Genomic DNA, 25,071 nt, shown 5'->3' with positions numbered 1-25,071 from the left:
TATTGTTGTTCTCACTGTTTAAACAGGAAAAACAAGCAGGCATTTAACTTAGACAGACTTTACCTTAAGATACAGACTTTACCTAAAGATAGACAAACTTTACCTAAAGATAGTCAGACTTTACCTAAAGATACACTGACTTTACCTAAAGATAGACAGACTTTACCTAAAGATACAGACTTTACCTAAAGATAGACAGACTTTACCTAAAGATAGTCAGACTTTACCTAAAGATAGTCAGACTTTACCTAAAGATAGATAGACTTTACCTAAAGATAGTCAGACTTTACCTAAAAATAGACAGACTTTACCTAAAGATAATCAGACTTTACCTAAAAATACAGACTTTACCTAAAGATAGTCAGACTTTACCTAAAGATACACAGATTTTACCTAAAGATAGATAGACTTTACCTAAAGATTGACTTAACCTAAAGATACACAGACCGTACCTCAAGATGGGCAGACTAATTATGGTACCAAAAGCAGCCATGTTTTGACCACTTAATACAGAGAACAGTATTACTATGCTGTTTGATATAAGTACTTGCATCTTTTTTGCTGAATCCTGTCCATACTCGTGTAAAAGCAAAGAAAACGTAATACAGTATGGTTTAAACTGTATGCAGCCTTGCTTGGAAGTACAATACTGTAGCGAAAATTGTGTTCGAAGGCAATCCAATGTTGAAGGATCTGTGATTACCAGGTGACAATGAAGTCAATAACAGAATGCAGAACATAAGATATTATCAAGGATTTTATTACCCAAGTTGGGTCGCAAAGATTTTCAATGATAGTCATAATAGTATAACATCTAGTATTAATATAAACATAATTGTGATCAAATGATGATTCCTGCCTTTAACATGTACTGAAATCACTTATCACAAAACAAAATGCTCACAATTTATTTGTCGTTATTCTGAATTAAATTATTAACATTTATTAAATTATACTTCAATACATGTTCAAGAAATAATCCATTGATAGAAACTAATTAACAAAAAGTATACTCATCGTCAAAAATAAGTGATTAACAGAACACGCAGACAAGAATGATGGATACAAAGAAAGAATGCAAATATAGATAAATAAAACATGCTGACATGAGGCTTAATCTGAAGCTTTGATGCTGTACATACATTCTACCAACATACCTATAACAAATCTATACTGTCCTATTTTACACAGATTCAATCATCGTCATTTACATAGATAACTTTAGGTAAGTTAAATGTTGTGATCAGTTTGTGTTTATCCATTACATCAGTATGAATTCACTATTTTTGATATGGAACAAATTCAGGTAAAAAAATTGTTAAATATGAGAACTGAAGTTTTCTTGAATGTTAAATATATACATACCTAAGAGCAAACCATGTTTTTTAAAGAATTAAGGCAATCAGAATTAAGAACGATTACTTTGTACCAGTGAACAGTTACAATGTTTCAGTGAACAGTTACAATGTACCAGTGAGCAGTAATAATGTACCAGTGAACAGTAACAATGTACCAATGAACACTTACAATGGGAAATTGAATGGTTCCACTGTACCAGTGAACAATTACACTGTACCAGCGAACAGTTACAATGTAACAATGAACACTTACAATGTACCAGTGAACAGTAACAAAGTACCAATGAACACTTACAATTGGATATTGAATGGTTCCACTGTACCAGTGAACAATTACACTGTACCAGCGAACAGTTACAATGTAACAATGAACACTTACAATGTACCAGTGAACAGTAACAATGTACCAATGAACACTTACAATGGGAAATTGAATGGTTCCACTGTACCAGTGAACAATTACACTGTACCAGCGAACAGTTACAATTTAACAATGAACACTTACAATGTACCAGTGAACAGTAACAATGTACCAATGAACACTTACAATGTACCAGTGAACAGTAACAATGTACCAATGAACACTTACAATGTACCAGTGAACAGATACATAGGGATATTGCTAGCTGTCACAACAATGCTCTCCCCAGAGATGTTTTTTTTTTATATAAATTATATCAATAGACCTGATGGTGAGAATGGAGAGAATGGCTTGGTACTGTTTAGTTAACTGTTGACTCGTCCCCTGTTTGTTAAGGATGAAAAAAGTCAACTCTGTAACTTATGGTTAATTATGATTTTACTTTGTACACAGCCAAAATGTCACATCCATCAAAAATCATACAGCTATAACTGATCCAATTAACTAGTACCACTAGAAATCCTTCAAATGTTTAGTATTGTGAAGAAAAACTGACAAACTTCATGTTTACACTACATGTAACAGAAGATATACAGCCAATATATTTCAGATCTTGTTGGGTGAATTTATGGTAGTAGAGGATTTCACTGAAAACAATTTTACATTAAATGGCAGCAGGACAAAATTTACACATACATATCATTTTACTAGATCCTATAATATACTACATTTAAATACATATGCACTGATAAATTTATAAAAAAAAGAAGACTTATTTACAATAGAGGACATGAATGGGGTCCAATGTACCTAATGAAGTTGTTAAAAAGATTGCTAAATCAAGGAAATTTATTTATCAGGTCTCTTGATCTGTATTTGTATCCGAGTCATAGATACAGTTTGTGATTTTGAATTTTGTTATTTTAACACATACCTCAGTTTAGAAGAAGTGTTTATTCCCCGACCTGGCAATAAAATTACTACCTTCTAGCATTTCAGTTATTTTTTTCCTAAATAAAATAATAAGCTACAAGTTCTTAACATTAAATATGAAACTGAAGAAAATAGTGTTTAGAATTAATTGTCCAAAATGTCTCAGCTGGAATGAAAAAGACAATCGACAAAAAAAAAGTTCTTTTAGTTAAAACAATGACCATCAGCACAACAAGAGATCCCAGAGGGATCTTGGCGCCCACCATTGAATGATCTTTATAGGTTCCATGTCAGATGGAACTTTTCTCTACTTTTCCCTTCCTCTAAGTCTTACTAATCTGTGTAAATTCAGAAACAGCCCTCTAGTACTTTTCAAACAAGGGGAACCTATATATAAAATTTAAGATTTAGCAATAATGGCTGCCTGTCGGCCATGTTGTTTTCGGATTGGTCCCAAAATGCAACACCAGGGACCAAGGGGAACCTACATATGAAATTTGAGAAAGATCCCTTCAGTACCTTCTGTAAAATAGCGATAACAAACTTCAATTGTCAAAATACAAGATGGCTGCCTGTCGGCCAGGTTGTTGTCTGACTGGTCTCAAAATGCAATATGCATAACTAGGCACCGAGGGAAATCTACATATGAAATTTGAGAAAGATCCCTTCATTACTTTTTGAGAAATAGCGATAACAAACTTCAGTTGTCAAAATCCAAGATGGCTGCCTGTCGGCCATGTTGTTTTCCGATTGGTATCAAAATGCAATATGCATAACTAGGCACCAAGGGGAACCTACATATGTAATTTGAGAAAGATCCCTTCAACACTTTCTGAGAAATAGCGATAACAAACTTCCAATTGTCAAAATCCAAGATGGCTGCCTGTCGACCATGTTGTTTTCCGATAGGTCTCAAAATGTGATAGGCATAACTAGTCACCAAGGGGAACCTACATATAAAATTTGAGAAAGATCCCTTCAGCACTTTCTGAGAAATAGCGATAACAAACTTCAATTGTCAAAATCCAAGATGGCTGCCTGTCAGCCATGTTGTTTTCTGATTGGTCTCAAAATGCAATATGCATAACAAGGCACCAAGGGGAACCTACATATGAAATTTGAGAAAGATCCCTTCTGCACTTTCTGAGAAATAGCGATAACAAACTTCAATTGTCAAAATCCAAGATGGCTGCCTGTCGGCCATGTTGTTTTCCGATAGGTCTCAAATGCTTTAAGCATAACTAGGCACCAAGGCGAACCTACATATGAAATTTGAGAAAGATCTCGTCAGTGCATTCTGAGAAATAGCGATAACAAACTTCAATTGTCAAAATCCAAGATGGCTGCCTGTCGGCCATGTTGTTTTCCGATTGGTCTCAAAATGTAATATGCATAACTAAGCACCAAGGGGAACCTACATATAAAATTTGAGAAAGATCCCTTCAGTACTTTCTGAGAAATAGCGATAACAAACTTCAATTGTCAAAATCCAAGATGGCTGCCTGTCAGCCATGTTGTTTTCTGATTGGTCTCAAAATGCAATATGCATAACAAGGCACCAAGGGGAACCTACATATGAAATTTGAGAAAGATCCCTTCTGCACTTTCTGAGAAATAGCGATAACAAACTTCAATTGTCAAAATCCAAGATGGCTGCCTGTCGGCCATGTTGTTTTCCGATAGGTCTCAAAATGCTTTAAGCATAACTAGGCACCAAGGCGAACCTACATATGAAATTTGAGAAAGATCTCGTCAGTGCATTCTGAGAAATAGCGATAACAAACTTCAATTGTCAAAATCCAAGATGGCTGCCTGTCGGCCATGTTGTTTTCCGATTGGTCTCAAAATGTAATATGCATAACTAAGCACCAAGGGGAACCTACATATAAAATTTGAGAAAGATCCCTTCGTACTTCTGAGTATATAACAAACTTCAATTGTCAAAATCCAAGATGGCTGCCTGTCGGCCATGTTGTTTTCCGATTGGTCTCAAAATGCAATATGCATAACTAGGCACCAAGGGGAACCTACATATGAAATTTGAGAAGATCCTTTCAGTACTTTCTGAGAAATAGCGATAACAAACTTCAATTGTCAAAATCCAAGATGGCTGCCTGTCGGCCATGTTGTTTTCCGATAGGTCTCAAAATGCGATATGCATAACTAGGCACCAAGGGGAACCTACATATGAAATTTGAGAAAGATCCCTTCAGCACTTTCTGAGAAATAGCGATAACAAGAATTGTTTACGGACGGACGGACGGACGGAGGGACGGACGGACGGACGGACGGACGGACGGACGGACGGACGGACGACGGACCACGGACGCAGGGCGATTTGAATAGCCCACCATCTGATGATGGTGGGCTAATAAAAACTTTGTGGTAATGTTTACAAAATAGTTCACACTTACACCTACCTACTGTAGTTTGATGACAGGACACTTAACCTTAGTCTGAATTTGTTAGCTTGATGACAGGACACCTAACCATAGTCTAAACTTGTTAGTTAAGTGGCAGGACAACTAACCTTAGTCTAAACTTGTTAGTTAAGTGACAGGACAACTAACCTTAGTCTAAACTTGTTAGTTAAGTGACAGGACGACTAACCTTAGTCTAAACTTGTTAGTTAAGTGACAGGACGACTAACCTTAGTCTGAACTTGTTAGTTTGATGACAGGACACCTAACCTTAGTCTAAACTTGTTAGTTAAGTGACAGGACAACTAACCTTAGTCTAAACTTGTTAGTTAAGTGACAGGACACCTAACCATAGTCTAGACTTGTTAGTTAAGTGACAGGACACCTAACCATAGTCTAAACGTGTTAGTTAAGTGACAGGACACCTGTAATCAGCAGGCTAGAGAACAAAAGAATAACCAAGTTAACCAATTCACTCTAGGGTCATTTTAGTTACCTGTCACCTGTAGTTACCTGTAATCAGTAGGATAGAGAACAATGGGAACACCAAGTTAACTGATTCACTCTAAGGTCACCTTCAGTTACCTGTCACCTGTAATCAACAAGCTAGAGGTCAATGGGAACACCAAGTTAACTGATTCACTCTAGGGTCACCTGCAGTTAGTTACCTGTAATCAGTAGGATAGAGAACAATGGGAACACCAAGTTAACAGATTCACTCTAGGGTCATTGTAGTTACCTGTCACCTGTAGTTACCTGTAATCAGTAGGATAGAGAACAATGGGAACGCCAAGGTAACTGATTCACTCTAGGGTCATTGTAGTTACCTGTAATCAGCAGGTGTTGAGGTACAAGTCGTGTAAATGGAAGGTTTCCAAATGCAAAATATGCTAAAACATTTTATAGTGCAGAAAAATACAAATACAACATAGATTAATTGTGCTTTCCTTACAATTTCAATAAACAACCATTTTTTGTTTGTGCATACAAAATTACACTATTATCATGTTAATTAACTTTCTTTCCCCCACAATGAAAGATCTGAAATTCATCAAATGAAATGACAGGAAATAACCTGTGAGTCACACATTTTTACAGTTGTTAAGCAATATGACGAGGACAGAGCCTTCATTAGACTATAGTACAGGTATAAAGGATGGTAGCCTTCTGAGAACGTAGAGTGATACTGTTATGCCCAGCACACAGTTTAGATGAAGCTTGTTTCGTAATCATCATTCAGTACAATGTTCACTACAAAGCAGTATATATAATAACGGAGTAGTTATAGCAACACACAGCCACCACGCTTCTTTTTCTTTGTTTGAAGAGCTGCTCTGGTAGCTGTTTCAAATACTCCTCGTACCCCCTCTTTGGTTTTAGCCGAGCATTCCAAGTATCCAAAAGCATTGATTTTTTCTGAGGTGGCTCTTCCTTCCTCTGGTCTGACTGGCTCTTGCTTCATCTTCATTAGCTCTCGTTTGGTCTGGTCATCATTTCTAAGATCTTTTTTATTTCCTACAAGAATTATTGGAACACTTGGACAAAAGTGCTTCACTTCAGGTGTCCATTTTTCAGGGATGTTCTCCAAACTGTCGGGGCTATCTATGGAAAAGCACATGAGAATGACGTCAGTGTCTGGGTAGGACAGGGGACGTAATCTGTCGTAATCTTCTTGGCCTGCAGTATCCCAAAGGGCTAGTTCAACCTGAAGATAGTTACAGGTATAAATCAAAACATGAACAACACATTATGATATAATAACTAGGTACCAAATACCTTAAGCATTTTGATGTCATTATGTGTATTGGTTGTGTATTTATCATCTCTCTTCTAGTTATGACAGAGTCTTTAACATTCTTGTACACAAAATACTTGTTTGACGAGTTTTTGTCAACCCCCTGTGAAAAGCCAGGGTGATTTTAATGTGTGGTCTTGTAGTAGAGGGTGTGAAACACAAAATGTCCCAAGATCAAACCACACCTCAAATCTTCATCCGAGATTGCATTGTCTGATGCCCTACTGGCCGAGTTATTGCAATTCCTGTACAAAAAATTACCTTTACCTATGGATCTGAAAATGCAGTAATGCACTACATACAAATACTGAAATTGAACAACACCACCATAGTGCTATTTATTTTTTTTCAAAAACTAAGACAAGTGTTATATTTTGTTGTTTTAGTAACTCAACTAGTTCTCTGTCAAATCAGCATTTAGCAATGCCTTACTCTAGATTTATGTTCTCTATATAGGACGGTATAATCCAGCTCTATTTTTAGCAACATTTACTGAAAGGAACAAACAAATTTGTTTTGCTCATCTACATTTATGTAACAAGGATTTACATGCTCTGATTTCAAAGATTAACTTGACAAAGTGAATAGGATCAAGAAACAGTACCCTAATTTCTTAGCGTACCCACAGACAACAGCCCTTAAAACTCTCAAATATCTATTCTATGACAAAATTTCATAGCTAATGATAAACGGGTATTCATTTTTCAATTTAGACTTTCGCACCTAGGTAAGATTAGTACCATGGCCTTCAGTTGACGATGGACAGGAGTCAAAATCAGTGCGAGAACATTTATACCGTGTAAACATTGTCAAAATTAATTCTAGGGAGTCAAAAACAATCAACAGCAGTCATGGGTCAAGTGAAAGCCCAAGTACCTATTTCATTGTGTTCTGTAAATATTTTTTGACTTCACAGAAAAACTACCTGTACCTTAACTTTTTTATGTCATTTTCATGAGCTTATCTTTATGCCAAGATACATATATCAAAAGCTATGTTCAGTAAAATTCTAGCAACAGTGACCTTGAGCTAAAGCCTGTAGTAATTGCAATACATTGTATACGTTCTGTAAATGTAGAAATGAGAATGTAGAATTTCAGCATTGTGAAAGAACCAACTATAAATGTACTTATTTGACCTTAGTAAGGGTCACAGGGGTCTACGATCAGTACACTGTAAACAGTATTCACTGTGGACGTTACATACAGTTTGAGATTTCAATGGGTTTCATATTCTAGTTCAAACTTGGGACAAGATTATATTTAAATTTTGCATCTGTATGATCTTTAACTTTGAGGTCCAAGAGAAAGTGTTAAATTTCAGTGTATTTTATATTCAGAGGTTTATAAATATAAAAAATTTATGGATTCATCAGGATATCTGTAATGGTTAGAAAGTTGTCACCTGGACAAGAACAAAGACACCTGTAATGGTTAGAAAGTTGTCACCTGGACAAGAACAAAGACACCTGTAATGGTTTGAAAGTTGTCACCTGGACAAGAACAAAGACACCTGTAATGGTTTGAAAGTTGTCACCTGGACAAGAACAAAGACACCTGTAATGGTTTGAAAGTTGTCGCCTGGACAAGAATAACCAGTGCTAATAAAATATCTCCAATATTTCAAATGGAGACAAATACTCAAGCCCCCATTTGTACAATTTTGAATCCCCATCCCATAACGATGCTACCAGTCAATTTTTGTTTAATTCCAATCAGCAGTTAGGAAGAAGTCACATTGTTGACCAACAGACAGACGCCACGGTATGGCATTAGCTCACCTTGGTCCTTTGGAACAGGTGAGTTAACAAGGGTTCTCTGTGTAAAGTTTTATAAACAGATTATATGACTTGACCTTCACGCATCAAAACAATTCCCTTTCTATTAGGAGGCCATGTTTCAGGGACGTTCATATTTACTTAAGTTATGATTTGGTCACAATTATTTGGAGGGATGAATTTTATAGAGAGAAAAAAACAAGAGGCACACCTTGATTTGAGCAAAAGTCAAAATAATGCTCATGTTCAATTTGTTAGTAGCTTTATTTGCTGATGTCTAACAATGTTTTATATGGATTTGAGGTGGGGATCTAAACTGCTTCAGATATAACCCAGAAACGAAGTCCAGACTCAACATGATTGTGTTTAAAGAAACCAAGTCCCTAAGGATGGGGAAATACCCCTGGGCTTAATTTTACATCAGATTGTCTTTGTCCCTTGATGCCCAGCAATGCTATATGTGGTTATGGGTGGGGATCTGAATGGTATCGAAGATATAACAAAGGAACTTCAGTCTTCTAGGGTGGGGAGACACCAGGGCCTTTATTTACGACATCTGCATGTTTATATTTTGATGCCTAGCAATGATCTATGGTTAAGGGGTAGGGATCTCAACGGTTTCAAAATAGTCGTTTACACCAAGTCAAATTGCTCCCTTTTTGCCAAGCCCCTGTAAACTGTAACGAGGAGTTTTGTAGATGTATGCCAATGAGTTTTAATTGAAGCACAGCCTAGATAGCCAAACTGTCTCTATTTCACAACTCAAGTAACCATTGTAAAATTCTTTTGATCATGTTGATAACAAGAGATCCCAGAGGGATCTTGGCGCCCACCATTGAATGATCTTTATAGGTTCCATGTCAGATTGATCTTTTCTCTACTTTTCCCTTCCTCTAAGTCTTACTAATCTGTGTAAATTCAGAAACAGCCCTCTAGTACTTTCCAAACAAGGGAAACCTAAATATAAAATTTAAGATTTAGCGATAATGGCTGTCTGTCGGCCATGTTGTTTTCGGATTGGTCCCAAAATGCAACACCAGGGACCAAGGGGAACCTACATATGAAATTTGAGAAAGATCCCTTCAGTACCTTCTGTAAAATAGCGATAACAAACTTCAATTGTCAAAATACAAGATGGCTGCCTGTCGGCCATGTTATTTTCTGTTTGGTCTCAAAATGCAATATGCATAACTAGGCACCAAGGGGAACCTATATATGAAATTTGAGAAAGATCTCTTCAGTACATTCTGAGAAATAGCGATAACAAACTTCAATTGTCAAAATCCAAGATGACTGCCTGTCGGCCATGTTGTTTTCCAATAGGTCTCAAAATGCTTTATGCATAACTAGGCACCAAGGGAAACATACATATGAAATTTGAGAAAGATCTCTTCAGTACATTCTGAGAAATAGCGATAACAAACTTCAATTGTCAAAATCCAAGATGGCTGCCTGTCGGCCATGTTGTTTTCCGATTGGTCTCAAAATGCAACATGCATAACTTGGTACCAAGGGGAACCTACATATGAAATTTCAGAAAGATCCCTTCAGTACTTTTTGAGAAATAGCGATAACAAACTTCAATTGTCAAAATCCAAGATGGCTGCCTGTCGGCCATGTTGTTTTCCGATTGGTCTCAAAATGCAATATGCATAACTAGGCACCAAGGGAAAGATACATATGAAATTTCAGAAAGATCCCTTCATTACTTTCTGAGAAATAGCGATAACAAACTTCAATTGTCAAAATCCAAGATGGCTGCCTGTCGGCCATGTTGTTTTCCGATTGGTCTCAAAATGCAATATGCATAACTAGGCACCAAGGGGAACATACATATGAAATTTCAGAAACATCCCTTCAGTGCTTTCTGAGAAATAGCGATAACAAACTTCAATTGTCAAAATCCAAGATGGCTGCCTGTCGGCCATGTTGTTTTCCGATTGGTCTCAAAATGCAATATGCATAACTAGACACCAAGGGGAACCTACATATAAAATTTGAGAAAGATCCCTTCAGTACTTTCTGAGGATTAGCGATAACAAGAATTGTTTACGGACGGAGGGACGGAGGGACGGAGGGACGGACGGACGGACGACGGACCACGGACGCAGGGCGATTTGAATAGCCCACCATCTGATGATGGTGGGCTAAAAAGTGACAGGAAAATATCACCCCTTTTGGTTTCAATTAATTGAATTTTCATTTATTTACTACTTCAAAACTGTCACATTTAATTATCATGTCAATATTATCATGTGTGCATGTTAACATTGTTTTAACAATTAAACACAACTGAAAAAAGGGCCCAGTAATTATAAGAACTGTTATAGTTTCTCTACTAATTTAACAACATTTAAAATTGAATGTTATGTCGCATCATAATCAACAGTTCCAGTTCTTTTGGTCAAAGCTGCAGGATGCTTAGTGGTCACTGCATTCCCTTTGAAACATAAAAACAGTCCAAACTTCAGTAAGATCTTTTTATTATGTTCAGAATGACAAATTGATCAATTCTATCATATTCTCTCAGATTATAAAGTTTTGAAAAGAAATGAATATGCATGTCGCTTGGTCACATCTTTACAACAATGTGATTATCCAAAGAGCAGTAAAATTACTCATGACTTAAGTTACAACAATGGAATACTAGAAGCAAAACGTTAATATGTTTTTGTATACTTTGTATTGTTTCACTTGTCAATGCCTTTAAGTTGTTTGGCACAACTTTTACCTACATTTAATTAATGCATCTGTAAAATGTTTATCACTTGGCGCATATTTGTATCACCTAACTGATGTTTAAGAAGCACCATTCCTTTGAAGGTATTTCTCAGCCTGAATTTCTGCACAATGCATATTTATGATAGGAAAAATAATAAACAAAATAGTCAAACAATGGGAACAAATCAAAATTATTACTCCATCCATTCTGCGAGTTATGAACTTGAAATTGAGGAGATAAAGCAAATTTAGTATAAATTACAATGGTTTTACAATTGACAATGCTGTCACTCATTTTGAGTGACAACTTGCCAATATTACTACATGCACATGTATGCTAGAAAGTTTCTTAACCTACACATTACATCTGAGAAAAGACCAACTTCTGCATGTTTGGAAGCATAAAGCTATATGGTATTCACTACAGTATAGCCTGGTAAAGCGATGAGTAAGTTTACCTATAATTGATCAAAACTTACAAGCAATTCTAATACTGGCTCAATATCTACACAAGGTGCCAAGTGATTCGATATATAATCAAAATTTTATCAGTAAAATGAAATGTTTAAACTTAATTTGATCTTAATTCTCTGTAATTGACTTAAGCACACACAAAACAGTACATGTTTGAATATTTCGACACACTTCCTGATAGATTTATTACTTTATCTCATTGTTTTTTCAATCTAACGGTTATGCATTGGTACTTACGATAGGTAATAGTTTTCCTTTCCCCTGTGCAAACTAATTCTTTTGTCTGCCTATTATTTTTAACACACTGAGATGAAGTCACCAGAAATATGAAAGACAATGTTTGATTTATATGACTGACCAATGCACAACCAGTGTTAAGTGTGTAGTGTGATGGAGGGACAATAAAGCACATACAGCTATGATGAACAAGAGCCAATATAATATGAATATCGAGAGTACAAGAATAACCTTACTGATATATAGCATAATATACTAGATCATTAATAATAAGTTTATAATAAAAGTTTACAAATGTACATGACATATACTACAAACACAGCGTTGGCAGGTTGACCACTGACAGAAAACCTCGTCACAATCACGGATACATTTACCTCATTCACCCAAAACTAGTCCATGCAACTGCAGCATTTAGATTTGGCAACAAGAGATTGTGTTCAAAAAATTTAAGTTTCAATGTATATGGGGGGCTTTAGATTATATCACTATTTCACATGTGACTTGAGGTTTGACACGCCAATGGTCAAGACAACCAATCAAAGTTTGCTCATCTGTGCATACATAGTTCAACAAGAAAGTTCCATCCCCCTTTTTTTGCTCCAGTCAATGACTATAATGTAAAACAGACTATCTGCCTTTTACTAAACTGACAAGAACTTTGCATCCCTGTCTGTATATACTCAAGTCTTTGATTTGTTCATGATTATTTATGAAAAATATTAAGACAAGATCGCCAACTTTCAAAAGTTGTTTGTTTTAAAGGAACATTAGTTTGGTCTGTTTTTAGAGTCTCTCACACGAAAAGCTGCAGAACATTCTCTATGTGTACGCAGTTTAGGAATGTACTGCCACGACATTGCTATTCATACAAGACTCGCCACAGATATCAAGGGGTGCCACATAGAAAGGTCCATTCAGTGTTGTCTATAGCAGTCGACACACTCCCCTCTTCTTTCTCTTCTTTTGTAGAGCTGCTCTGGTGGCTGTTTCAAATACTTCCCTCACTCCTTCCTTGGTTTTAGCTGAGCATTCTAGGTATCCAAAAGCATTGATTTTTTCTGCTGTGGATCTTCCTTCTTCTGCCTTGACTGGTTCTTGTTTCATCTTCATTAGCTCTCGTTTGGTGTTTTCATCATTTCTAAGATCTTTTTTATTTCCTACAAGAATTATTGGAACACTTGGACAAAAGTGCTTCACTTCAGGTGTCCATTTTTCAGGGATGTTCTCCAAACTGTCGGGGCTATCTATGGAAAAGCACATGAGAATGACGTCAGTGTCGGGGTAGGACAGGGGACGTAATCTGTCGTAATCTTCTTGGCCTGCAGTATCCCAAAGGGCTAGTTCAACCTGCAAAAAGGAATGATGTGTTATTGTTATATATCTATTACAAACAAAAAGGTTGTCTTTTGTTAATTGAAACAGATATCTAGTAAAATAAAGGGACATGTTTCATTTATAATTTCAATTATACAGTTCAAAATAGCTTTTTAACAATCTTATTTAATTAAAGATTTCAAGATACAATACAATCAGTTGCACGTTTAAACAATGTCCCTTTAAGTTAGACTGTTAGATGATAACCATGCTCCATGCAGTATGTAAATGTCTATGCAACAAAAGAAAGATTTGCGCTGGTTACAGATATTGATGCTAATATAATCCCAGATTGATCACCGATATTTTCAACTTGTCTGTCATTGATCTACTCTGTATTACCATTCTAAGGGCTACTTAGAGCAACTGGATTAATAATCAAATGAACTTATTTGTTGGCTATAATTAATTACTCTGTTTTCATGACAAACATTGTTTTACTATCGAGACTAGATATGTATTACCATTCTAAGGGCTACTTAGAGCAACTGGATTAATAATCAAGTGAACTTATTTGTTGGCTATAATTAATTACTCTGTTTTCATGACAAACATTGTTTTACTATCGAGACTGGATAAACTACTGCTGCCAAACATCTCTGTATCACAGAACACTAGCACAAGATGAAAAAGAAGGGATATATACATGTGTTATAATTACAGGCTGGTGGGCTACTGTGAAACACTACAAGTGATGGCTATATTTTTTGTTATCAAACAACAACCATCATATAGCATAAAATTTCCTTCAAATTTATTTCTGTTGAATATTTTCATATGACCAAGAACTCTATATATCCCAAGTACAGCCATCCTGATAGAACAGTCAACAATTAGGTGTTCATCCACTTTCATATATGTGAAACTTATAGAAACTAGAGCTCTATGCCATTGGCTAACCCTGCTGCCCATCATTTGCACTCTTGGAGAATGGTACCATTGTATTCATCTCCCCTCAAAGCCCTGTTATACCAATTTTCAACAAAATCAAACAACGATTTATTTTTGACCAATCAGAAGCCCTGTTGTTGTCTCCATGGTAATGACTTCATTGTGGGGGTATAATGACCCAGTTTTTAGATTAATCTTACTGTGCATTGCATTTGATGTTCCATATCAGTTTTATTAGAATTTTCACTTGGATACCTTCAATATATACCAAGTAATTATCAAGGAAGACCAATTTGACCAATATTTCATATTTCTTCAAATTATCATAAAACTTTGCAGGTAGTCAATGCAATAAAAACTTATTAGTTTTGCACATTATGATAAATCAATGGGGTTTTCTTAAATTTGAACTGTGTTGTACTCCTGGTTGCAGGCAAGCCAAGGAAAACAATTGACTTAACACCATTCACTTATTCAGCATAAAAACACATTATTAGTAAAAACAACTGTTAGCATTACATTAAGTCCATGTGAATTCTATTTCACTGGTTTATGGTCTTGGGCTTCTATGTATTCCTTTTATAAAAGGTACCATAGAAAACAAAATATATAATCTTGGTACACATGCAATACTTTGTGGTTGACATTCTTCTACCAGTCAGTCAAGTTAAGTGTGGGAGGGTTCCTGTAACTGTTCATGCACACACAAACTGCACAACGGTTCACACAAAGGCCAGTCTGTAGTGCTCCTAACCAATCCAGGTATTAGTCAGTACTACTGTGGAAAACAATCGGGCAGCATCCTCAATATGAATGGAACTTACCCGTAATCCAAATGTTTTGTAGTCTTACTTCCATGGAAACGTCTTGTACAGAATGATACATAAGAACACCAGTATGACAAGATGAGGTATTGTTGGACTGGAAGCTTATACCAATCTAGCAAATTTATCGCTTCTCATTCCTCACAGAAAGGGACATTTTTCAAAGCACTTATTGATGCCGAAGATATACGACTTGTGTTGATCGTAAACACAAGTCCCTTATTACTATAAGTCACAAGATCATGATCACAACCTATTTAATAATGCATGCAAACAAAACATTGTAGTGACCAAGTCTTGACAAGATTATCATTCCATGTCACATCTCCCTTATGTACATGTATTCAACAGAGCCAAAAATATTTAACTACATATTCACAATCTAGTCCTCTTCTAAAGCAAAAATAGATCACCTTTGGCAAGGTTCAACCATTGACACTTTATTTTAGAACTGGTACTTCCAATAGCCAAAGAGGTCATAATAGATGGAAATCAGTCAGATCTATCTTTACCAACATACTCAAAAGAATAAGGATGGAATCAGAAACCATACTTATAATTTTGTTTCATTATAGTTGTTCATGTTACATCAACTGAACATCTAAAAGATGAAAGAGATCTCCTCGCACTACATTGTTTGAAGCAATCAGATTTCTGTGATTCAACAAAAGCTAGCAATTTGAGTAACCTGATGTACACAAACATACTATGGATTGATTTTTGAATAGCATTTATTTTGCTATATTCATCTAAATTTATATAAAACACAAAAATATCTTCAGTGATAAGAATTTATTACTACACATAAATTACCAAGTACAGAAAAGATATTACAAAAATACCACAAAATCAAATTAACATGAAACTACAAGTTAAATCAAACAATACAATAATAACTGTCTATCTAGAAGATATGTCCTTTGAACTTGAGTTAAAAGCAATCATGATTAGTATCAAGATTGGTTATCACAATTAAACACTCTAGGAGACTTCATTAATTTCATTCAAGATTAAATAAATAAATAAAAAAATTATGAACATATTTACAAGTCTTATATAGTTATGGGTATCCAGTATACCTTATGAGTAGGTTTTTGACAGCCCAGAGTTAGATATTTGAATCTCAGGTTGAAAGGAGCATATTTATTTGACTTCTGAGAAATAGGTTTTGCAACTTATTTGACTTCTAAAATTGCTAAGTCTCATGGAATCTTTTTCTAGGAATGTGCAGAAAATATTGAGGCAAATTTCTGATACAGAAGAAAATGTAACATCAGCAATGCTGAAATTAGAAGGTAACAAGAGGTATGAGATATAAAAAAGACTTCAGGAATGTTACTTTTGCAGAATCATAACATTAAAAAATAAAATAGAAAATTTTTTCAAGATAGCCTTGTTAATCGAAGACAACATGTCCCAACAATAAAACAATGCATATACAACAAAATTACATCCAAAATACAACATGAATAGAAACTTGAAAATATCAATTAACTACGTTATTTTGCTTTTAGCATAATAACTTTACATATGATTTTATTTACTTCACATATCTCCAAAGCTTTATCAGTCTCATTTTTTTAAAACCCATCAGGTCTGATCTGCAGCCAAACAACTTGTATAAGTCAGATCTGCAGCCAAAACCAAACTGCATCATCAAATAGACAGTCTGTCCTTTCAGTTTTTCAACGGTGGATTTCACATTGTATGCACTGTTTTGTACTTTCATAAGTATTCAAAGAATCTTGCAGAAACGCCGCCGCCTTCTTTTTTTTGTGGACAAGGCTGCAGCGGTGGCAGCTTCAAACACTTCTCGTACCCCCTCTGTTGTCTTAGCTGAGCACTCCATGTAGGCCTTGGCATGAATGTTTTCTGCCATTGACTGCCCTTCAGATGTCTTAACAGGTTCTTGTTTCATTTTACGTAGCTCCCTCTTTGTGTTTTCATCATTTCTAGTGTCTTTTTTATTTCCAACAAGAATGATTGGAACATTAGGACAGAAATGTTTCACTTCAGGTGTCCATTTTTCTGGGATGTTCTCTAAACTGTCTGGGTTATCAATGGCGAAGCACATGAGAATGACATCTGTATCTGGATAAGACAGTGGCCGTAATCGGTCATAATCTTCTTGTCCTGCTGTATCCCACAACGCCAACTCTACCTGCAATGACATAAGGAAACAGTTTTTCATGAGACACAAAGCACAAGCTCAAAGCAGGGTTTGCACAGGATTTGACAAAACAAATGTTCTTTCTTTCAGTTAAAACTATAGTTTGTCAAGAGTAACTTATAATTCCACAAAAGGTAGAATTATCTATTTTCTGAATAAAATTGAAATATTTGTTCGCTATATTATTATTGCAAATCAAGGTTTTTTCAATAGCTAACACTGATGTGCTTTTTCAAAGCCTGAACGAACCCTGAAAGCTACATTTATGTCAAATAAAAGCAGCAGCAAAATAAAACATGCTTTCAATATAATGAACAACAATCATGCAAATAGTTTACTTGAAACAGCATATTTAAGCATCCTTTGGTTCACACTAACACAATTATATTTCATAGTTGTTTACTTTGAAAACAAACATATAAGGAAATGTTCACTGATCAGTAAAGGCGCTACATCTCATAAAAAAGATTAAATATGATCAATTGAAAAAAAGTTGTATATATCTATCAAGTTAACATTTTACACGATCGCCATCCTCCAAAGTTCGAATATAACTCATCAATTGAATTATTAATTACATCACCAAGAAATTTTATCATGTTCTACCCCTATATTTGTTACGTAATGTTTTGGTCTTCTGAACAATCACTTTAAGAGGTTGTTACATTTCAAAAGTTGTTTCGTGTGAAGACATAATTTCTATATTGTGGGTGTCATTTTGTGCATTTTTAACAAGCAGTGTATACGTAAAAGCTATCTGAAATGTAGTATCTTTAAACATTATAATATAAACAAGTTATTTCAGTTAATGCCCTAAAAACAGGTGCATTTTTTATGTAAAGGGAAAAAGGAGACTAGTGTGAACCATGGAAGAAATTATGCATAAATGTAAGTGCCAAAATTTGTATTCTGCAGACACAGTATTTTGTACAAAATGAAACTGATATTATAAAGTGTATAAATGTAAAAAGTAAAATGAAAGAATAGTGAAATGATAGATATAGATTCTTTTCCAGCTTCACCTTGATTAACATAGTAATCGAGAGGCAAACAAGATTTCAGTTGAACTCCTATCCTTGACAGGCGATATGATCCTTATTGCATGCAGACATTGAAAAAGACTCACCGTTTCAATTATAATCTATCCTTCTGATGTTGTTCTGCTTCATGTTGTAGGAACAAGTCAGGCGAAAAAACCGCGAAAGATTGTATTTTGAAGTTGTAGAAATTGATTATGATTCTCCAAGTTGCTTTTTATTTCAATTAACAACTACTACACAATGTAAACTGAAGATGAGGTGAACAAAATGTGCAAATATTTTCGTAAATAAAAGTTGGAAAGCCGTGTGAAAGAACAGTAATTTTACACTGCACACTGTCTAGACACTGAAGCACCAATATACATAGCAATAAATCAATCGGAGCAAAATGAAAAGCAAACACTTCTACCGATCATCGAAGAGAGTTCCATTCTTTTATACAGATACAACTATTGAAATCTGCATGCAACTGAATATCGTCCTACACAACTTTGATGAAGAAAATATCATCTTACATCAGAATAAAGAATGTTGAACCATACAGAGAGTATTTAAAATGAGTGAAAGTTTACTAGCTATTGTACCTGTAACCAGCACAACATCCGTTTTTTGTTGTAAAGACAGTTTTACAGTGTCTGCATTGCAGCCTTTTTTCTGAAAATATATACAAACCTGTTTTCCATCTACTTCTATATCTGCTACATAATTTTCAAATACTGTTGGCACATAGACTTCAGGGAACTGGTCCTTGCTGAACACAATCAGGAGACATGTTTTACCACATGCACCATCTCCTACAATGACTAGCTTCTTTCTTATAGCAGCCATGTCTGTAACATCAAAATCTGAAACACATAGCAAGAAATAGTACATCATACAATATGAAAGTCAAATGTTAAGGGTATTAGGTTAAACAATATGCATATACCTAAATATACCCCAATACATACATAATTTGCCACAATACAGTAGATGATAGATGTCACCGAGACCTTGAAGTCAAATATGTTCCATGCTTGGGATGTTTACTTCAGCAACCAGATATTCGACACACTGTACCTGACCGCGATTTCATTTAGACCAGTCAATAGAGGAAGGGTCGGGTATATTCAATTCATATAATATAGTCCTTGGTGAAAGATATATTAAGTGTTTCAATGTCGAACCCTGAACATGATGTTGCTTAATCTCTGAAAACAGGCAGGCGACCCCTTTCATTAAAATGGAACATACATCCTGCAATAGTGCATGAACAGACTATATTCAAATAAAATCTTTTTTTTATATAATGCCAAATAAAGCAATGGATACAAATATTTGATTTCGCATCGATCAACCATCGGATTTAGTTTCATAAATGAGATTTCCAGACAATTCAGAGTAGACAGCAGATGCAACGATGATGTCATCAAGATGGCGAATACGGAATTCAAACCTAAACCAACAGCAAAAACGTTCTCAATACACAAATTTCACTACAAACAGAGCTACGATAATCACTTAACATGACAACTAAGTGATTGCATTACACGATCTGACTTCGTATCATGTAGTTTGCGGCCGTATACACCATAAAATCGTAATGACAATGAGCATGCTGAGGTCATTGCCAAATAGGGAAGTGAATAATAATTTCCAAATTTCTCAAAATCTTCAAAATTTCTAAGACTATTATCGATCGTCTTCCTTGTAAGATATATAAAGGAATACTGTTTACAAATCCTTACCTTATACCGTGTGTAATTGACCGGTTTCAACTAAGTAAAAACGTTCATCTACTGATTCATTCAAGCACCGACCACACCTCAATTGTCCTTAGAGGGGTGATTGAATTGCTTAGGAATTGTGGGAGTCGGATGTTTGTCCTAAGCATCATGGGATATATTCGACAGTGTTACTTTAGGGTGGTAGAGAATTTGTGTATCCCGAGCCGAGCCCGAGCTGAAGACCCGAGCCCGAGCTTTGGATATTTTCGTTTTTCTCCTTCATTACTGAATGGATTAAAGTGATTTTTTCTACAAAGATTTGATTTCAGGTTTTAAATCAATCCGTGTAAGTGGATTTTCATGAAATGTATTTTAACGTCCTAAATCGACGATTTTCATTTTTTAGGGGGAGAATTTGTGTAGCCCGCAATCAAGCGTGACTATTCATGTTTTTTGCTAATTATTTCCGATACATGCTATTATTGAGAAATATTACTAGATACAAACAACCAGTAAATATAGCTGATTCTAAAAATATAAATTTCAACATATATCTAATGTGACTTGACGTCAAATTTTGACATTTTTGTAACCGCGCCGACGATCAATGAACTCGCCGTGTTTACCGAGCTTTCACCGAGCCCGTGCTAAGGGCAGATAACTCTACCGATCCCGAGCTTTGTAGAGCTTTTAGCCATTCTGGTATAAGAATGTTTCCGGGCTCTGCGACGAGGACGCAGTTCTACAAAGAGCCCATATCATTTTATTTTAATGATTTTAAATATATTTACCCATCTTTTCATTATTGTTTATCACATTAAAATATTTTTATCAACATATGTACTTTTGTATTTTTTTACGTAGAAAATAAAGTTTTCATTTGTGGTATAAACCAATTCACTGGTTTACTTTTTATCTGTTACTAAAGCTATTTCTTTTAGTAAAAAAAATATTTTCATCAATGGATGATTTTAATACAACTACAGTACTATTTTCTTATTGTATTCTAGTTTGAATTTTCGAACATTTAGTACAATGCCAAACGAAACTGTCTCTTGAAAAATGAAAATCTGACTGATCACAAACACATTTATTGTGAAACCACCTATCGCAACCAGCGTCACAACTTACCATATCATCAAAAACATTAGAAATATGACATCCATCTGACTCACAATCGATAAAAATATCATAAGTTAAGGCTTGAGAAACTTTCTTTTTTCTGTATTTACTTGGAAATTTAGAAAACCTACTGTGCGCTCTTATGTATAGCTTTAAGTTTGAATGGACCTACTCCTATTAACCCCCTCTTGATTTCGTTACAATAGTAATTCTGGAGATAATAAAAAGACAAAACTGTACTATCTAACGGTAATTCTTTCCAATTATTTAAAGATTTAATTAAGCTATTAGTCCCCTCCACAATCTTATTTGTAATACCCATATACGTGTTACCTACACCTAGCTCCGATAGTACCCACCAACCTGAATATTTCACTATATCTCCCTTAACACTAGAATTGAAATAGTCTACAAAAGGTTCGCTCCATTTCTCAGAGACCTTATCTAGCATAGTCAAAAAATCACGTTCACTATCACATCTCAAAAGTTGAAGAATATCTTCCATGTAAATAGATATGTCGCTACTCCCCTTATGTTGATTCAACCAAAACCTGATATCTCTACGAATATGATTCCAACAAAAAACCAACTTGATATTTGGAAAAACTTCCTCTAAAGAATTTTTAATGCTTAATTCTCTGTCTACTACCATAACATGATTACCCTTCGATAAGTTTGGAATTAGTGATTTAATAGACCGCCAAAAAAATTCGTGAATCTTAGTTGATTTCTTATCGTGAATGAAAAAAGCTACTGGGATGGTTTTATTACCCTGAAATAAGACATGCCTAAATACTAAAGCAGAAACATAAAAATCCCCTACTTGAAATGTTGTGTCGTAAGACATGTACAACTTCTCGTCAGACTCTATTTAAAGCACTAAATTAAACTCATTCAATAACTCCTGAATACCTAAAACACACCTAAGATCGGGACCTATAGCTAACTCATGAATATAACCCTCTAAATGATACATAAGCTCTAGAGTACTACACTATACTATGATTTTTGTAATTTGATATTTCAGTTAATAACTTTAAATGTGCGATAAATATACATATTTTATTTTTTTGTCTTAACAATAACACTCAATTGGAATTAAGTTTAATCTCAAGCCAATTTTTATGTTTTAATCACAATCAATTCACATATATCACTAAAGGCTTTACTAATGTACAGTCACAAAGCTCGGGATCGGTAGAGTTATCTGCCCTTAGCACGGGCTCGGTGAAAGCTCGGTAAACACGGCGAGTTCATTGATCGTCGGCGCGGTTACAAATATGTCAAAATTTGACGTCAAGTCACATTAGATATATGTTGAAATTTATATTTTTAGAATCAGCTATATTTACTGGTTGTTTGTATCTAGTAATATTTCTCAATAATAGCATGTATCGGAAATAATTAGCAAAAAACACGAATAGTCACGCTTGATTGCGGGCTACACAAATTCTCCCCCTAAAAAATGAAAATCGTCGATTTAGGACGTTAAAATACATGTCATGAAAATCCACTTACACGGATTGATTTAAAACCTGAAATCAAATCTTTGTAGAAAAAATCACTTTAATCCATTTAGTAATGAAGGAGAAAAACGAAAATATCCAAAGCTCGGGCTCGGATCTTCAGCTCGGGCTCGGCTCGGGATACACAAATTCTCTACCACCTTACTTTAGTGCTTAACGCAAATGTCCTTTTATATGAAGCGTTCACGCGACGTCAGTTATAGCAGACGAAATACATTAGGCTACCTTCTTGTTCACTAGGCCTACATTGAATATTAGTTATTTTGTTTAATATTTACTAGATCTATATAAAATGTTAGATATGAAATCATCGAAGATCATTTCTATTCGTTAAGTTTTACAACTTACCTGAATACATTTGCACTCCTTACCATGCAAAGTTTTTTTTTCTTTTAATGTTATTTTTAAAAAAGAAAGGCAAAATGACCAGAATTTCACAAACTTACCGTTGTCTCTTAGGCAGCACACCAATGACATTTCCTTGAAAAATAATGTTATAGTAGGCCATAGTCACTTGTTTATATATCTTGGGTCCGTTTGTCTAAAAATAACTAACCAAGTAGTGAGCTTAGTTCTGATTGGTTCGATTCTTTGCCGTAGCTAGAAACTAAAAATAGAATGCTACCTTTCACAGTTACAGTAGTATAAAACTGAGTTATCGTGAATTATGACTAATGTACATATATATACATATATATTCTTATCTTCACTACTCGAATGGTCGTCTGTATAAAATATGGAAATCTTAAATTAGCCGATTATTGAGTATCAATATCAACACAGTTTGAACAGCGCAGTAGGCCTTTATACATTTTACATGTTATTTGTACTGTCAGTAACTGTTTAGTGATCGTGACGGTTGTGTAGTATTTCCGTCTATATACCCGTCAAGTTTGGTCACATAAAAAATGCAGATTTTAATAAGTTAGGAATAATTTGATTGATACTTTGGATTGGGATATATATTTCCCAAATCTGATTCTGTTGAAATCGCCAGTGTTAAATTCACCGAACAGTCTTTATCAAAATAGTTGTTATAAGATAAATTTTGAGCTCAGGAAAGCCATGCGGCTACGAGATAGACTGGGACAAGCCTAGGAATTATTTCTTTTCTTAGCAAGGGGATACGGCAAAACTTATACAACTTATATACACAAAAAGAAATATGGCATGTATTACATTGTCACACACTCTCATACAACCCTAGAGAGACCACTTTGCATCCGAACTGAAAACCACGTGTTATCAACTAACTTCAAAGTTTCTTCTCCAAACGAAAGGTGCAATGGTGGAATATTATTTTAAATTTGTTATTAGCAACACATCATTTTTTGGGGTTTTTAGAGATTCAGTCTTGAGACCATTTACTGAGTGTTTGCAGGTCATTATCAAGAGACCTTTGAATGTCTAAAAGAGATGATGAAGAATATATTAATGAAGCGTCATCAGCAAATAAACGAGATATACTATTCATATTATCAACAATATCATTGATATTTAAAACAAAAGGGTCCCAAAACGCTTCCCTGTGGCACACCAGCATTCGCGTAACATGTATGGGAATACACATGTGTAACTAAAACTTGTTGCTGACGATCAGAAATGTATATATATTTTAAAATTGTTTTAAAAGATCACCTCTAATACCATATGCTTCAGACTAAATAGACGAACCCTTCTGCCATACACGGTCAAACGCTTCAGAGAAGTCACAAAAAAATAATAATAAAAAAATAATAAATATGAAAATAAATAAAATAAAAAAAAGTAAGACGTATTTTTTTTTCCTGTAGTGAACAACAAATTTTGTGGTAAATTTCGATTAGTTGCTGTACTGTCGAGTGACATGACATGAAACCAGACTGTTTTAACAGGAAAGGGAATCTTCACGAAATAATTGTAAATTTAAAAACAACTCTTTCAAAAACTTTAACCGATAATTTAATTTATGAAAAACACAACAATAACTCTTGCGGATTTTTTTTCTCTTTATTTTTTGAGCTTTTGTTTGTTCGTTTTATTAGAATTAATTATCCCTGGTTATGGCCCGAGACAAAATCTGTTGAAAGATGATATCACTTAGACGTTTAACAGATCACTTTAACATCCGAGTGATATCACCTACTCACACTTCCAAGTGATATATATCACTTAGTCGTTTAATTATTTTTAATGGTTCAATAGTGATATATTACTTAGTCATTTACTGATTTTTAATGGTTCAATAGTGATATATCACTTAGTCTGTTAATGGTTTTAATGGTTCAATAGTGATATATCACTTAGTCTGTTAATGGTTTTTAATGGTTCAATATTGATATAAGACGTCTAAGTGAATA

At 34.8% G+C, this 25,071-nt stretch overlaps 1 protein-coding gene and 1 long non-coding RNA gene across 2 annotated transcripts; both read right to left on the bottom strand.

The window, feature by feature from the left end:
* Window positions 1–6,084: 6,084 nt before the first annotated feature.
* LOC117331406 (ras-like GTP-binding protein RHO) lies at window positions 6,085–23,253 on the bottom strand. Its single transcript, XM_033890110.1, has 4 exons — window positions 23,179–23,253; window positions 19,051–19,223; window positions 13,022–13,426; window positions 6,085–6,777 (listed from the first exon to the last, which is right to left on the bottom strand). The coding sequence occupies exons 1-4, from the start codon at window positions 23,207–23,209 to the stop codon at window positions 6,355–6,357; spliced, it is 1,032 nt and encodes a 343-aa protein (XP_033746001.1). The 5' UTR covers window positions 23,210–23,253; the 3' UTR covers window positions 6,085–6,354.
* LOC117331407 lies at window positions 7,219–9,444 on the bottom strand. The gene is made up of 2 exons (XR_004533545.1): window positions 8,292–9,444; window positions 7,219–8,247 (listed from the first exon to the last, which is right to left on the bottom strand). It is a non-coding gene; the product is annotated as an uncharacterized LOC117331407 (long non-coding RNA).
* Window positions 23,254–25,071: the final 1,818 nt, after the last annotated feature.

The sequence above is a fragment of the Pecten maximus genome, chromosome 7 (genome assembly GCF_902652985.1).
Source record: "Pecten maximus chromosome 7, xPecMax1.1, whole genome shotgun sequence".
Lineage (NCBI taxonomy): Eukaryota > Metazoa > Mollusca > Bivalvia > Pectinida > Pectinidae > Pecten > Pecten maximus.
This window is presented reverse-complemented; position numbering and strand designations above follow the sequence as displayed.

Bases quoted from the DNA above. Each gene is read 5' to 3' on its own strand.
- LOC117331406 (XM_033890110.1), bottom strand. From the start codon at position 23,209: ATGTCATTGGTGTGCTGCCTAAGAGACAACG. The intron at 13,427-19,050 runs GTTTGTATATAT...TCCTTTTTGCAG, and splicing joins TAGAAGTAGATGGAAAACAG to GTTGAACTAGCCCTTTGGGA. The intron at 6,778-13,021 runs GTGTGTCGACTG...AACTATCTTCAG, and splicing joins AGAAGAGAAAGAAGAGGGGA to GTTGAACTAGCCCTTTGGGA.